This window comes from Eutrema salsugineum, unplaced genomic scaffold (assembly GCF_000478725.1).
Source record: "Eutrema salsugineum unplaced genomic scaffold, Eutsalg1_0 scaffold_2, whole genome shotgun sequence".
Classification (NCBI taxonomy): domain Eukaryota; kingdom Viridiplantae; phylum Streptophyta; class Magnoliopsida; order Brassicales; family Brassicaceae; genus Eutrema; species Eutrema salsugineum.
Window position 1 is genome coordinate 15,712,181 of NW_006256829.1, and position 15,123 is coordinate 15,727,303.

General features: G+C 31.3%; 1 protein-coding gene across 1 annotated transcript; it reads right to left on the bottom strand.

Annotated features, from left to right (window-relative positions):
- Nucleotides 1-251: 251 nt before the first annotated feature.
- On the bottom strand, nucleotides 252-2,835 carry LOC112086578. The gene is made up of 7 exons (XM_024155547.1): nucleotides 2,611-2,835; nucleotides 2,205-2,450; nucleotides 1,478-2,103; nucleotides 1,331-1,381; nucleotides 1,127-1,193; nucleotides 935-1,027; nucleotides 252-848 (listed from the first exon to the last, which is right to left on the bottom strand). Exons 1-7 carry the CDS (start codon nucleotides 2,833-2,835, stop codon nucleotides 252-254), a joined length of 1,905 nt encoding a protein of 634 aa, XP_024011315.1.
- Nucleotides 2,836-15,123: the final 12,288 nt, after the last annotated feature.

The following is a 15,123-nucleotide window of genomic DNA, read 5'->3' on the forward strand; positions in this document are numbered from 1 at the left end:
GTACACTGTACCGATGAATTCTGGCTCATCCTCAGCTTTGTTTTTCCTTTTTCTTCCTCCACGTTTATATTGCCGTTTCATGTTAACTCACCTGAAATGAATGAAACTGAAATATTTAGAACACACACAATGACTTAATACCATACATAAATGCACACCAACAAACACAAATTCAAATCAAACAGTTAACAATCAAGCATATCAGACAGAGCAAAGAAAAACGAATGTAAAAATGAAGAACAAACTACATTTCAGACATATATGCCTTCACAATCAGTTCGGGCATTTTCAGATTCATCCATGTGTATATCCATGTCCACATTCGATGGCAATGGACCAATCTCTCCAATTCCATCATCCAGATCATTCTTATATCTTCTTGAAGGACCTCGCATAACAACATGCCAACTTGATTCAGCGTCTTCCCTTAGATAAAACACCTGCTTTGCTTGCGATGCTAATATATATGGCTCTCGTAAGAATGATACTTGACTCTGACTCATGTTCACTAGTGTAAAACCATCTTCTATCTTCACTTCATTACCCATTACTGCCCAGTTACACCGGAAGAGAGGAACATAAAAGACGTTGTACTCCAACAGTATGATGTCCACCACTCTGCCGTAGTATGAGACCAAATCAACTACTTGTGAAATGTCTTTAGCACTAGCCCTACAGATTGCCGTAGCCTCATAATAGACCCCACTATTATGATTTTTCCTATCAACTGACATTGTATGAAACCGTTGCCCATTTACTATGTAACCTGTATATGAACGTGCAATGCAACGTGGACCATATGCCAACCATTTCAGAATTTTTCCATGGCTGTCTGAATCAAGTGGTATCTACGAGAAATAATAAAAAAAAATCAGACACATACAAACATAAACATGAAAGAACAACAGAAAATAATAGAGTTGATGTTACTTGCCTGCTGTTTTAACCAAGATGCAAACTTATCAGTATGCATCCTCCATAACATTGATGCATCACGTCGGCATCTTCCATTTGAGTCTTGTAGATGCTGAAGGTGCTCATTTGTACAAGATAAAATAAAGGTCTTCATTAGATACTTTATTATAAAATATATATGAGAAGAAAAAAAGAAATATATGTAACTTACTCGACATAAGGTTCCACTACAGCCATATTCTGGATGACAGCAAGATGAGCTATTTTCATATCCATTTCTGAAAGAGTAAATAGTATAGAACTATTTTCATAATCAGTGTTTCTATCTAGCTTTTCGTGGACGTTTGTAGACTTCTTTAAGAATTCATTACAAAATTGTATGCATTTTTCAGCAAGATAACACTCAGCAATACACCCCTCAGGTCTTGCAGGGTTCCTCACAAAGTCTTTCAGAACTTTCATATACCTGTTCAAAGTTGGAAGATTTATAGGTTACCAATGAACAACCAATAAGACATCTAGGAAAAGATAAACAATGAACAAAAAAATACAGCAAACATACCTTTCGAAAGGGTACATCCATCTAAAATGGACTGGTCCACCTAACCTGGTTTCTCTTCCTAGATGAACCGTCAAATGCACCATGATATCAAAGAAACTTGGCGGAAAAAATCTTTCAAACATGCAGATCGTTTCAACAATCTCAGCTTCCATTACCAAAATCTGCTCCCTATCAATAACTCGTTGGCACAAGAGGTTGTAGAATGCACATAATCTTAAAATTGCTAGCCTCAGACCTTTTGGTGACAAACCTTTAAGTGCAATAGGAAGGAGTTGTTGTATTAACACGTGGTAGTCGTGTGATTTTAGACCTGTTACCTTACAGTCCTTTATCGATACACCTCTGGCTATGTTTGAACAGTAGCCATCTGGTCCTTTGAAGTCAACAAGCCGAGTACAAAATATTTTCTTTTCTGCCTTTGACAAAGACCAAGGAGCTGGAGGCAGATATGTTCTTTTCCCTTTCGTCCTAGGGTGCAAATCTTTCCTAATACCGAGTACCTCCAAATCTTTACGGGCATTGAGACCATCCTTTGATTTCCCACAATGTAGCAACGTAGAGACAATACTTGCAGCCACATTCCTCTCTACATGCATTACATCTAAGTTATGCCTCACGGGAAGATCCTATAAAATAGACAGAATACATACAATAAGTAAAACGAAAGGTAAACATACTTGATTGGATAAAAATTTGAAAATAAAATAGTATGCACATGACAACATACCTCCCAATACGGTAACTTGAAAAATATGGACCTTTTCTTCCATCGTGATAACTCATCCTCATCTAATTTGACTTCGTCTTCTTCATCCTCATCTGACTCACTTGAAGACTCATCATTATCAGATCCCAATCCAGTACACTCAGTTCTTTTCCTCTTGCGTGCAGATCGTTTCAGATTTCCAAAGTCATTTTTGAAGTTTTTGAGGTTTTTACTAATTTCATGACCACTTAAAATCCTTCCTTTCTTCTTTTCTCAGATTTTCCATCAAACCAAGACTTCTTTACTCTGAAACTATGAGTTGGTGGCAGACCCTTTCGATGGCAAATGTAGACATGTTTTCGGCTGAACTTCAACCACATACTATATGTATTTTTTCCACATAAAGGACACCCATCTGACCCTTTACTTTGCAGCCTGCAAGATTCCCATAAGTTGGGAAGTCACTAATCGTCCAAAGCAACAATGCCTTCAGATTAAAAGTTGTTTTACTAAAAGCGTCATATGTTGTCTCGCCATTGTTCCACAGATGTATTAGATCCTCAATCAGCGGCTCTAAGTATATATCAATGCTATTACCCGGCTGTTGTGGTCCAGGAATCAACAATGAAAGCATGATGTTCTCCTTCTTCATGCATAAGTCAGGTGGTAAATTATAGTTTACCAACAACACAGGCCAGCAACTGTAGTTGGTATTCTTCATATTAAATGGATTGAATCCATCTGTCGAAAGACCAAGGCGCACATTTCTTTCTTCAGCTGCAAAGGAAGGGTATTTTGCATTCATCTGATCCTATGTCACTGAATCCACAGGGTGATGAAGTTTCCCATCGTTGCTCTTATTACTATGATGCCACCTCAAGTCTTTAGCCATCTCCTCAGACCTAAACATTCTCTTCAGCCGTGGGATTATCGGAAAGTACCTTAACACTTTCTGGGGAACACCTTTCTTTACTTCACCAGTGACCATGTTAGTCTTCCATCTAGAAGCATCGCATTTAGGACAATTCTCCAGCTTCTTGTACTTCTTTCTGAATAAGCAACAATCATTGACACAGGCATGAATCTTCTGATAGCCCATATCAAATGTTTTAAGAAACTTCTTGACCTCGTATAGTGATGTGTATAGCACATTATCCTCTGGTAACATCTCCGGCAAAGTCTCTAGAAGATCATTGAAGCTCTTGTCAGACCAGCCATTCTTTGTCTTCACTCTGAATAGGGTCACAATTGCCGAGAGCTTACTATGATTAACACAACTTGGATATAAGGGTGTTTCAGCATCTGCGAGCTTTGCAAGGAACTCATCTTCTTTTCTATCCTCAGACTCTGCAATCTCACCGAGTTCATCACTAATAACAAATTGCTCATCCATAAACTCAGCAGCTTGATATAACACAAATATCTCTTCATTCCACTGACTGAACTTACTGTCGCCTTCAACCCCAGACTTCAACTCTCCATGATGATACCAATCAGCCCGCAATTTATAAGCCTCGTCCATTCCCCTTGTAACAAGATGGTCGACGACAACACTTTCTGAGTGACGATCTATGTTACGACAGTCGATGCAAGGACATATAATCATATCACCATCTCCCAAACTCACAGCCACAGCTCGTACAAAATTAGAAGCCCCTCTCAGATACGCTGGATCAGCTCTTCATGGCAGAAGTAAAAAAAAAAAAAGCCAGTAAACTCTCTAAACCCCTACTGAAACCTAACCTATAATTTTAATTTCTTACCTGCAAATATGCACCCAATCCTTGTCCACCATTATATGTTCTACCTTAATTAAAACCTTTAGTACCATAAGAGCTATATCAGAGTTATTGGCAGAATCATACACATCACAAAATCACTCAATAGTCATACAAACAATTACAAGAATTACATATCATACGACAGCAACAGCAAACCATAAACAGCAACAATAGACCATAAACAGAAACAAAAGACCATTTGAACAAAACAAGAGAGTTACTAGTTAAACGAAGCATCATACTAGCCATATGAACACAGACGAGTAATGTATTAAAATGAATGTGGTTAAATGAAGCAACAACAAAACATAGAAAGAAACAAAAAACCATAACAGCAACAAAAAACTGTAAACAGCAACAAAGAAGAGAGTCATGTACTAAAATGAATCAACATAAGAGACAAGCAGAAAAAGGAGGCACTAACCTGTCGTGTGATAAGAGATAAACAATGCTTGAGATTCCCGTATTGCACTCACCAACACTTGCAAAACATGAGTAAATAATGTTCAGCAACATATTTATGGAATAAACAAATGAAATTACATTTAACATAATCAAATGGAGTAAACAAATAATCACATTTCATCTCATATCAGAACCGAATATATAACATGAACTATGTTCTTAACCCAGATTGAGCATATGTTCTTAACTCAGATTCATTCTACAAACTCAGCCACGATGTTAAATCAAATTTAAATCAAAATTTAGCAGAACAAAATCATTAGTGAGCAGATTTAAATCAAATTTCGCAGAAAAATCAAATCTCACAGAACAAAATTACCAAATCTCTTGCATGTCGAAAAGAAACGGTTAATTGTTAGGGTTTCATGAGTGAATCGAAATAAATAAACAGGTTTATCTCCAATCAAAACTTAAATTAAACAAACAGTCCAAAATCAAAACAAATAAATCATATGAGGAAGAAAACAACCTTCGATTGGAGCTCAAATCTGGCGAATTCAGTCCGGCGGAACTTCAGAGAAGAGAAGAGAGCGGAGACGGCGACAGAATGGTGAGTCGAATCATGTCGAGTGAAAGAGAACTGATAATTTTAGGGTTTTCGAGAGGGAAGTGTCGACTGAAAGAGAAGTGTCGAGTCTTAGAGGGGAAAAGTGAGAAATTAAGGTTTAGAGGGAAATCCGATAAAAATTTGGCTAAGTGTTAGGCGGAAAAGGTGATTTTTGTTTCCCGCTTATTAAAACTCTATCTTAGCGTTTATCAAATGCTATTATATAGTTACCAAATTAGATGGTCAACTTAGATAGTAAAATTGAAAATCATGCTATCAATGTACAATTTTTTTGTAGTGAAATTATGTTTATAATTCACAAGTACTAAAATTTAAAAATAATTCATATTAACCATAAATAATCTTTCTAAATGAATGTAGTGTTCATAAGATTTAATAGTTTACATTTTTCAGTTAGTATTTTATGATCCGTGTAGTTAGATTTGAATTAAAACTCTCGTTTTATTATCAAAAAATTATGTTTTGTAATTTGCAAGTAATAAAATTCAAAAACAATTCATATTAACTATAAAAAATCTTTCTAAATGAATGAAAGTGTTTATAAGATTTAATAGTTTATGTTTTCAATTATATATTTTTGTAATTTACTTTTTCAAATAAAAAAAATTATTTTCTTTAATTTTTGGTTATTTGTCTATATTAAATAATTAAAAATGAAAAGTTTATATTATTGCATTGACATATGTCACAATCTTTTTTTTTTATCGACAGACTTAGTACCTAAAATGATTAGGTTATCCAAACTGGTGGTAATGAGTTTACGTAAAAAACATCTTGTGGCTGAACACGAGCATTCCTTGCTAATTTGTCCACCTTTGTGTTGTCTGCGTGTGGAATGAGTGAAATAGAGACAAAGGTGAACGCCTCCTTGCTCCTCTTGAATTCCTCCAATTGTAAGTTAAAAGCGGGTCATTCTTCGGGTGTAGACACCATCTTCACCAACTCAGAACAGTCAGTTGCAAAAGCTACTGCTATTTTCTGGTTCGCAATCATGCAGTGCATAGCCCATATAAGCGCTTCTAATTCTGCGTGTAAGGGAGAAAGACTTCTTCATAAGTTTGTAGCTCCCATTATTGTTATGTTGACACTTTCTTGAAAACAGTACCATCTAAGTCCGGTAAAATTATCGGTCTCCTTCCAAGACCCATCAATATAACATTTCAATCCTTCATATCAAGAAATATCTCTAGATGCTATGGTTAGATCCAAATTTTGTGCCGACTCCCAGATTGTAGCCTCAACTTTCGCTTTATTCAAAATTTTATATATACCTCTGTCCACATTTGGAAAAAACTTATGATTCCTTGCTTTCCAGATATACCATGCTATCAAAGGGAAAATTGTATTCTTATTTTTTTTTGGAATTCGCCAAAATAAATGATCAAAATTTGAAAATTCTGACAATATTGGAAAAACAATGGTGGGTGTTGGTATTTGGGAGAGTGTCCATCATTGTAAAGCTGGGGGACATTCGAAAAGAACGTGATTGATTGTTTCTTCTTCAGCTCCACACCTTGCAGATAGTGTATCACTATTAATTCCCCTATCTTGGAGGTTTTCTGTTACCGAAAGACATCCTGATATAGCTTGCCAAATAAAATGTTGTAATATTAATATTGGTGAACATTGTAGCTTCCATGAGTGTGACATATATCACAATCTATATTAGCGATAATACATGTCACGATCTCGTGAGTTATAATTATCTTATGTGTCATATTCACGTTGAGCGAGTACAGCTTTAGATAATAACTAAATTAGATTCCACGTGATACATGAGAATTAAGAAAATTTTAGATTTTAAAATTGATTATTTGCGTAATTATGATTTATATAATTAAATTTAAATTAAAATCCTGTTAAGTTATTTATAATTAATGCTTTATAATTAGCAATTAAAAAATTAGAATTTGATTCATACATTAATCATAAATCTTATAAACAATCTCTCTTAAGGTTCCAAAAACATAATTTCTATAATATGGTATTTTATTTTTTTAATTTATTCTACTTTTTCTATTTGTTAATTTTTATTGAAAAAATCTATATTTTAATTTTTTTCCTTTTTAAAGTAAATAATTAAAAATGCAAAATTTATATTATTACATTGACACATGCAAGATTTTAATTAATCGTGACAAATGTTATGATATAATGACTTATAAGAATCCTATGTATCACATTTACGTTGAAATATTCTTTTTATATGATAAAATAATAATAATAAGATCTAGCATAACATTATGTATTTTTTTCTACTATCGTAGCAGTATGTTTATAGTTTTTTTATGTTTTATGTTATTTTGAACATTGTATCTCAATGGATTTTGTGTTTTAGCTTTTATTATGATTTTCAATTAATGTTTGAGATTTTTTAATCTTATTTTATTTAGATATAACTAAAATTTAATAAATCGACAGAGACTTTTGATGTCACTAGGCTTTTACCCGTGCATACGCACAGGTTTTGTTTCATATAATATTTTTAAAAAATATGTTTGTAGTCAATTCTAAAAATATGTTTGGTTTTAGTTTTTTAAAAACAAAACTTTTATCAAGCAAATAACTATTTTTAGAATTGGAAGTAGAGTAAGTAGGAAAATACATAATTTTACTATTCTATAAATCATAAATATGATATGAGTAAAAAAGACGTAGATAAAAGCCACATTTTTGGGTTGAATTGCTTGGAAACATATAATTACCTCCGATTTTTAATGTTCTCATATTTATGACATGCACTATTGTCATGATTCTGTAAAAACCACTTCATACTTCATGTTTCACAATGAAATACAGCTATAACAATATCATAGTTGACCCATAAAAATGCAAAATATTTGAATGAAGAGAAAGCTACATCTTTACATTCTTTCACAGAAAAAGTTTCAAAAAAAAAGTATTCATGATGAGGATAAGCTGGAAGAAAATATATCAAGTTAGTACAAAAAAATATTAAAAAGTCTTAGACGAATATCAAAAGGTTAGAAATGTTGTTTATTTATTTTTATTAGGAATATGTAAAATCTTAATTTTAATGTACAACTTAATAGTTATGAGCATATATAAATACATATGAGATAAATATTAAAAAGAAAAAATTATGTTAAAATTAGTGGTCTTAATTAGATTTTAACTTTTTATTTAAAAATTTATGATTTAATAATTATATGAAAGGACAGGTGTCAGATTCTGAATTGCTGATGTGGCAAGCTATGGAGAGAGTTCACCTACTTTCATATATATGATTTTTAAAAATATGTTTGTGTTTATATATATATATATATATATAAGTAGTTAATTAGAAGAATATTGTAATTTGCTTGATTCTTTTGTTTTAGTTTTTTAAAAACAAAATTTTTATCAAACAAATAACTATTTTTAGGATTTGAAGTAGGGTAAGTAGGAAAATACGTAATTTTACTATTCTAGAAATCATAAATATGATATGAGTAAAAAAGACGCAGATAAAAACCACATTTTTTGTGTTGAATTGCTTGAAAACATATAATTACCTCCGATTTTTAATGTTATCATACTTATGACATGCACAATTGTCATAATTCTGCAAGAACCACCCCGTACTTCATGTTTCACAATGAAATACAGCTATAACAATATCATAGTTAACCCATAAAACTGCAAAATCTTTGAATGAAAAGAAGGCTACCTCTTTACATTCTTTCATAGAACAAGTTTCAAAAAAAGTATTCATGATGAAGATAAAGCGGAAGAAAATGTATCAAATTAGTACAAAAAAATATTAAAAAGTCTGAGACGAATATCAAAAGGTTAGAAATGTTGTTTATTTATTTTTATTAGGAATATGGAAAGTCTTAATCTTGATGTACAACTTAATAGTTATGAACATAAATGTAAATACATATGAGATAAACATTAAAAAGAAAAATTATGTTAAAATTAGTGGTATTAATTAGTTTTTAACTTTTTATTTTAAATTTTATAATTTAATTATATGAAAGGACAGGTGTCAGCTTTTGAATTGCTGATGTGGCAAGGTATGAAAAGAGTTCATCTCTTAGGGTAGATATAATTAAAAATAATTAGAAGTATTTAGTTATATAAATATTATATTTTTCTTGAGAGTAGATATATCAGTTATACGCTGCATTACAAAACTCTTGGTGTTAAATAGAGCACAAACTGAAGGATGAGACCAAAACAATTCCAAATCTAACTCCTTCAAAACGAAACAAGAGGACGAGATGAAGAAAAAGATTCACAGAATAGAAAAAGCTGTAAAACTTGTCAGCTAATTTTCTGTTTAAACTGAGAAAATACCTCAAACATGTATGACTATTTATTCAATTTTCTGAGGTTGCTCAATTCAACGTAATATAAAAAATTCTAAGAGAGATAATTACTAACATTTAACACATACTTGGGAAATATAGGAACACTGCTAATAGAGAGAGATGGAAGAAGATCCAAACTTTGGTTTGAGGTTTTACAAATCTTAGATTACAAATTTTTACCTTGTTTTCCTTGCTGATTTAAAATACATATTTCACATTAATTTGCCATAATAACTATTACATGCATTGTTGTTTGCATATATATTACAAAATTATTATAAAATACATATTACATGCATCGTCGTTTGCACTCCTTAATTATGTAATTCTGCATTTGCTACCACCATAAAATTAAAACATCTTACATTTGTATTTTTTGGTCGTTTGTTGGAGCGTTGAAAATCCTATAAAATTAGAATATCCTACGAAATTTGTATTGTAAATTTCTTCCCTGATAGATGTTTTATTCCCTTTGAGTAATCTTCTATCTTGATGATTTATAGAACACATTTTGTTTTTCTTTTTGTTTGATTGATTATTTACTTTATCTATTTTTTTTTTGACAACGATTATTTATCTGTTAGTTAGGATGTGTATGTATTATTGTCTTTGTGTAAACGTGGGTATATATATTTTACAATCTATGATACACAATAAACTTTGCACCGAGTTCATTAATTGGTAAAAGGGGATATGGTATGAACAATGTATCTTTTTTAAGAACTTAAGTATGATAATGTCATTATGCTATTATGGTTTGATGTTAGTTCGTATTGGAATTGTTCTAAAATTTCCTTTGGAGGGAAATTTGTCTAGAATCGAAAGGAACTTGGAACTTTTTAGGGAAATTTGTTTTTTTATTTTTAAAGAGAATGATATTTTATCATTTTTATCTGTTGATATATTTTCTGAGGGAATTTGGGATTTGGTGTCTAATTTGAATGGTGATTGAATATTTAATTAAAGTCCATTATTATTATTTATTCTTATACAATTGCCAATAATTTTGTATTCATTATAAAGTGTTGACTGGAGTTATATTTTTAAAGTCATAATTTATTAAAATAAATCCATATTAACTGTCAGGCTTAACAATTGCCAGTAATTATGTACTGATGAAGTCATAATTTATTAAATAAATCCATATTAACTGTTAGGCTTAACAATTGCCAAATATTGTGTACTGATTAGAATGTTGTTTGTCGGTTGTGTTTGTCAAATGGTTATATATTCTGTAGGTGTTGCTAGAACATATTTTTAATTTATTTAATTTTATTCTAATATTATGAAGACAAAAAAAATTTTCTTAACGAAATGTTGGAATTAATAGAGTGGTAGCTGAAGGACTTTATTGATGAAATAAAAAAGAAAATAAAAAACAGAAACAAATAACTAACACTTTGGAATTACATTTTATATTCTTGCTATATTGTGTAAACAAATTTGATCATTTTTTTGTAGTAATAGCACTTCTCGCAAGTATTTTCCATGTCATTTAAGTCGCAAACATATGGAGGCATCATTGTCCATAATGAGTTTGCATCTTCTGGCTTCTGTATGATTCAAATCCCATGAACAGCAATCTTGATATTGTTCCAGCATAGATCTGCAACATATTTGTCTTCCTTCCAACCTAGCTTGTCCAAAATCTATTTTCCTAATTCATATTGACCAGTACATAAGTTCAGGGGTGGAGGTAGTGAAGGAGTACTGGGGTCATGTGCCCCCTACTCTTTTTTATTTTTATTTTTTTTAAAATATTTAGATATATTTAATCAAACTATTTTTAATTTAGTGATAAAAAAGAAAAAATTGTTCCCAACTAAATTTTTTTTCTCCTGCTTATAAACTTATGCCCCCAACAATTTTTTTTTCTAGATCCGCTACTGCATAAGTTGATTATGCCATAGAGTTATAGAGATAGACAGCCTCTTTGATTGGGATTTTGTAATTTGCAGCCTCCTTCAAATGATTCAAACCCTCAATAGGGTTGTTAAAGAAAAAAAAATACTCTAACAATCATTTAATGTAGTGGGCTGATGGGTTGGAATGTTGTAAGCATTTAGCAGTTAAATCAGTATAATTGCCTATAGCCAACAATGGTGATTTTACAATATCATTGAGCTCTAATGTTGCTAGGACCTGAACATTAGCACCTGATTTTCCAAGTTCCTTGCAAGTTACCATTGCATTTTTAACATCAGAGTATGTGATGTCTGACCAGCTAGACCAAGAATTTTGGAGAGAATATCTTGTGGGAGAGATGAAAGAAAGGGTGGGGAGGGGGGTTGATTGTTTCATTGGAGCTATAATATTAATTTTTGAAATGGTATATTATATTGTATGAGGTGTTTGTATTTTTAACGAATTAGTCCGAAGCTTTTATAGGGTCTGCTTAGGTTTGTATTTTTCGGATGTTATTAATGCTGGAGACTATTCATATACTGTATAATAATTTGGTTCAGTTTTACGCATTAAATGTCTCTCCCCCATTTCTTTGCATTTATATTCACATGTGAAGAAGATATAGAGTTTTTAACCGTTGGAACCATATTAGAACTATATGTTTGTTTCCTTTTTTGTTTATTATTTTGTTGTCGATCTGTTTACTTTCCAATTATCTATTGAGTAACTTAGATACCTCAAACCATGACATGGTACTTTTTAGTTTTTTTAAATCATAACGTATTATTGTTTTAATTTATTTGAAGTGATAATATAATCTACATTTTTTCTGTCTTGGTCGATGGTATTGTAGATGTTTGTTGATGTAAGGTAATTTTGGGTTGGTCCATAGATTTGTATAAAAACCAGAAAAGGAAAAGATGGTAGATAAGGGATGAGGCACAAAGGTAATAAAACGGAAAGGTCGAAAATACAAAGAAGACACGTATTAAGAATTAAGAGTACGTGTAATCTCATTAACCTAAGAGTAATGAGACACGCATGTTGTTGGGTTAAAGGTTAATAACATTGTGTGTTATATTTTGGAGGTTATACTTTTATTTTTACGGAGGTTACTATTATCCACTACTTATTATTATTATTTTAATATTTTGTTAATTGGGTATAGGCCTCTTTGAATTGAAGAGTGAGAATTGGGTAATGCTGCTAAAATTATAGTTTCAAAATGTGGTGATGAAGTTAGTAAACTGTATTATTCCTTCTGGTTACATTTTTTTGCTTACTTATAGCTTATCTGTTAGCTTACCGTTTAATTTTATTAGAATAATTATTTTTATATTAAATTATAATTATAAATAAGAAATAAATAAAATAATGTTGTTGTTAATATAATGATATCAAATGAGTTAGTAGTATACCATTTAAAAATTCCGGACAAAGCAAAGTTGTTTTGCTATATGTATGATTTATAGCGAGAGATGTAATTGGATTCTTCTCCAAATAAGTGTAGTAACATAAGTGTATCACCCATTTGATTTTAAATTCAGCCAAATAATATTTTGCTTATAGAAATGGCAAGCAATATAGATGCGTAAAATTAAGCATCGACAATCTTTCCTCAAACACAAATTTTGCCCCAAGAAATATAGAAGTTGTTGGCTAATGCGTAATATACGTTTTCATATGTGTTTTTTTAGATGATTATGGTTATTTATGGGTGTTATCACTTTGAATTTCCAGTTACGTTAGTGATCTAGGGGAAAAATATTCTTGAGTAGTACATGAATGATATAATGCTTAAGCTAGTTATTTGTATTATTTAGTTTGTTTTAGACAAAAAGGCATTTGTGTGCATAGGATATCTCATATATAGGAAGTCTCATACATTGGAGTTTGATAATGAAACAAAGGGTAAAACAAGAACGAAATGATAGTAGATTAAATTTAGATATGCTAAAAATGAAACATAATGACTTGTAGAATGGAAAGCATAGCAATCCTAAATAATGACTTGTAGAATCCTCCTTGAAAACAGTTTTTTATTCCTTTTACTGATGGTATTTTGGGCGTTTTTGGTTTAGAAACAGTGCCTTTTATTATTGTTAGTTCTCACTTCTGGAATGATAAATGATGAGGTACTTGCAACATTGTTGAGATTGTCATTTGAAGACTGAATGTTGTTATGATTGTACGCAGTGGCATGTGCGAAAGTAGGCTATAATATTGGAGAAAAGTATATGTTATTGAAGTTTACATATTTGGAACTAAAAAAAAACTATGAACTGGATGACAGAAAATGGTTTGCTGAATTTACCTGAGCAGTAATTGTTTGGTTTCTTATCTTTGCTATTGTGAAGCTGCGGTTTGTAACGGCATAGTTATTAGCGGTCACTTTGATCTGGAAAATTAAAGATCTTCCTATGATGTCTTCAAGGCAGTCACTAAAATCTGAGAATATTTCATCTTTTACCTGTTTTTAACATGTTTACCTAACTCATCAAAATTAAAATATACAAAAAGCTTCTTAATATTTTTAATGTGTTCGTATATAAATCTACCTTTTTGCATAATTGGTCATATGCATTTGGGCAGAGAATATCAATCAAGTCATTGCTTGAAACCAAAAATGTTGCTATATTTCCACTGTCTAAAACAGCTAATGGCACATAAAAGCTGAAAAATTTATTGGATTAAAATTATTATTTGGGTCCAAAAGAAATTTAAATGGTTTTTTGCCTTTAATATTTACTTCTCATCTCTGTAATAATCATCTTCATGGCATTGAGCACAAAGAAGACTTTTTCATAAGTTTGTAAGGTGCCCTAGACAATTTCTACATGACATATGGTTCCATCCATATGTTGATAAAACATCTACAACTGTAGCTTGACAGATGAAGTCAGCATCCTTGATTCTCTGTTAATTGTTTTAAGTAGTTTTAGTATTGATTATAAAAACTAAATAAAGAACATGGATAGCAGGCTTATAGTTTACCTGATGATATGCCTTGGCAATGAATCCAGTGAGATCTGCAATTGTCACAGTTTCCATCTTGCGAACATTATTAGCTATGTCGGAAATAGCATAACCTTGGTTTTCCTGGATCCCAAATCTGAGTAAGGAAAAATGTATTATTAGTTATATATTTTTGTAAAAGTAATTGATGGGAGAAGACAATAAGGCACTGCTTTGTGAAATCAGATATTGGTTTGATGTTCTTCTCAAAGAAGAACCAAGTGGACATAGTAGAGTTTAAGTAAAGTATTCCTGTAAAATAAAATCAAACAACTAATTAATTTTAAAAATTTACACTCAATTTTACAGAGTTTTAATGAAAAGTAGTCATACATTCAAGAAGTGTTGGGTTAACAGATGTGACCAAAACAACAGATTTGACCTCGCTAGGTGCATATAGTAAACCGCAAAATCGTGAAGCTGTATCACCCCACAATGAGACCGAGATTGCAACATTTCTGTGCATAAAGAGTAGAATGATTAGTTGTATGCAAATACTGTTTTGTTTGTTTATCTGGAAAATAAGAAAAATTTATAGTAATGGCTTACGGTAGGAGGTTCAAGCGAACCAGAACCCTATCTGTAGAAGTCGGATTATGTAGATTGGTTCCTTCAACAGAAGTTATTTCACCAGCAACATCTGAGTTAAAAAAAATTGATTAGTTATTAGATTATGAACATTTAAAATAGTTAATTGAGTTTTGCACACAAAAAATTATGTGACTACTTATTTGGAATTACAATTTAAAGGGATAGGATTAGTATAATTTACAAAAAATAATTATAAAAGGATTTAAAATTGCGAATTAAAATGTGTTACTTATTTTTATAAGTAATAAATAGTTAAAATAATAAGAGTTTTAAAAATATACCAGGGAGAGCAAGGTTTG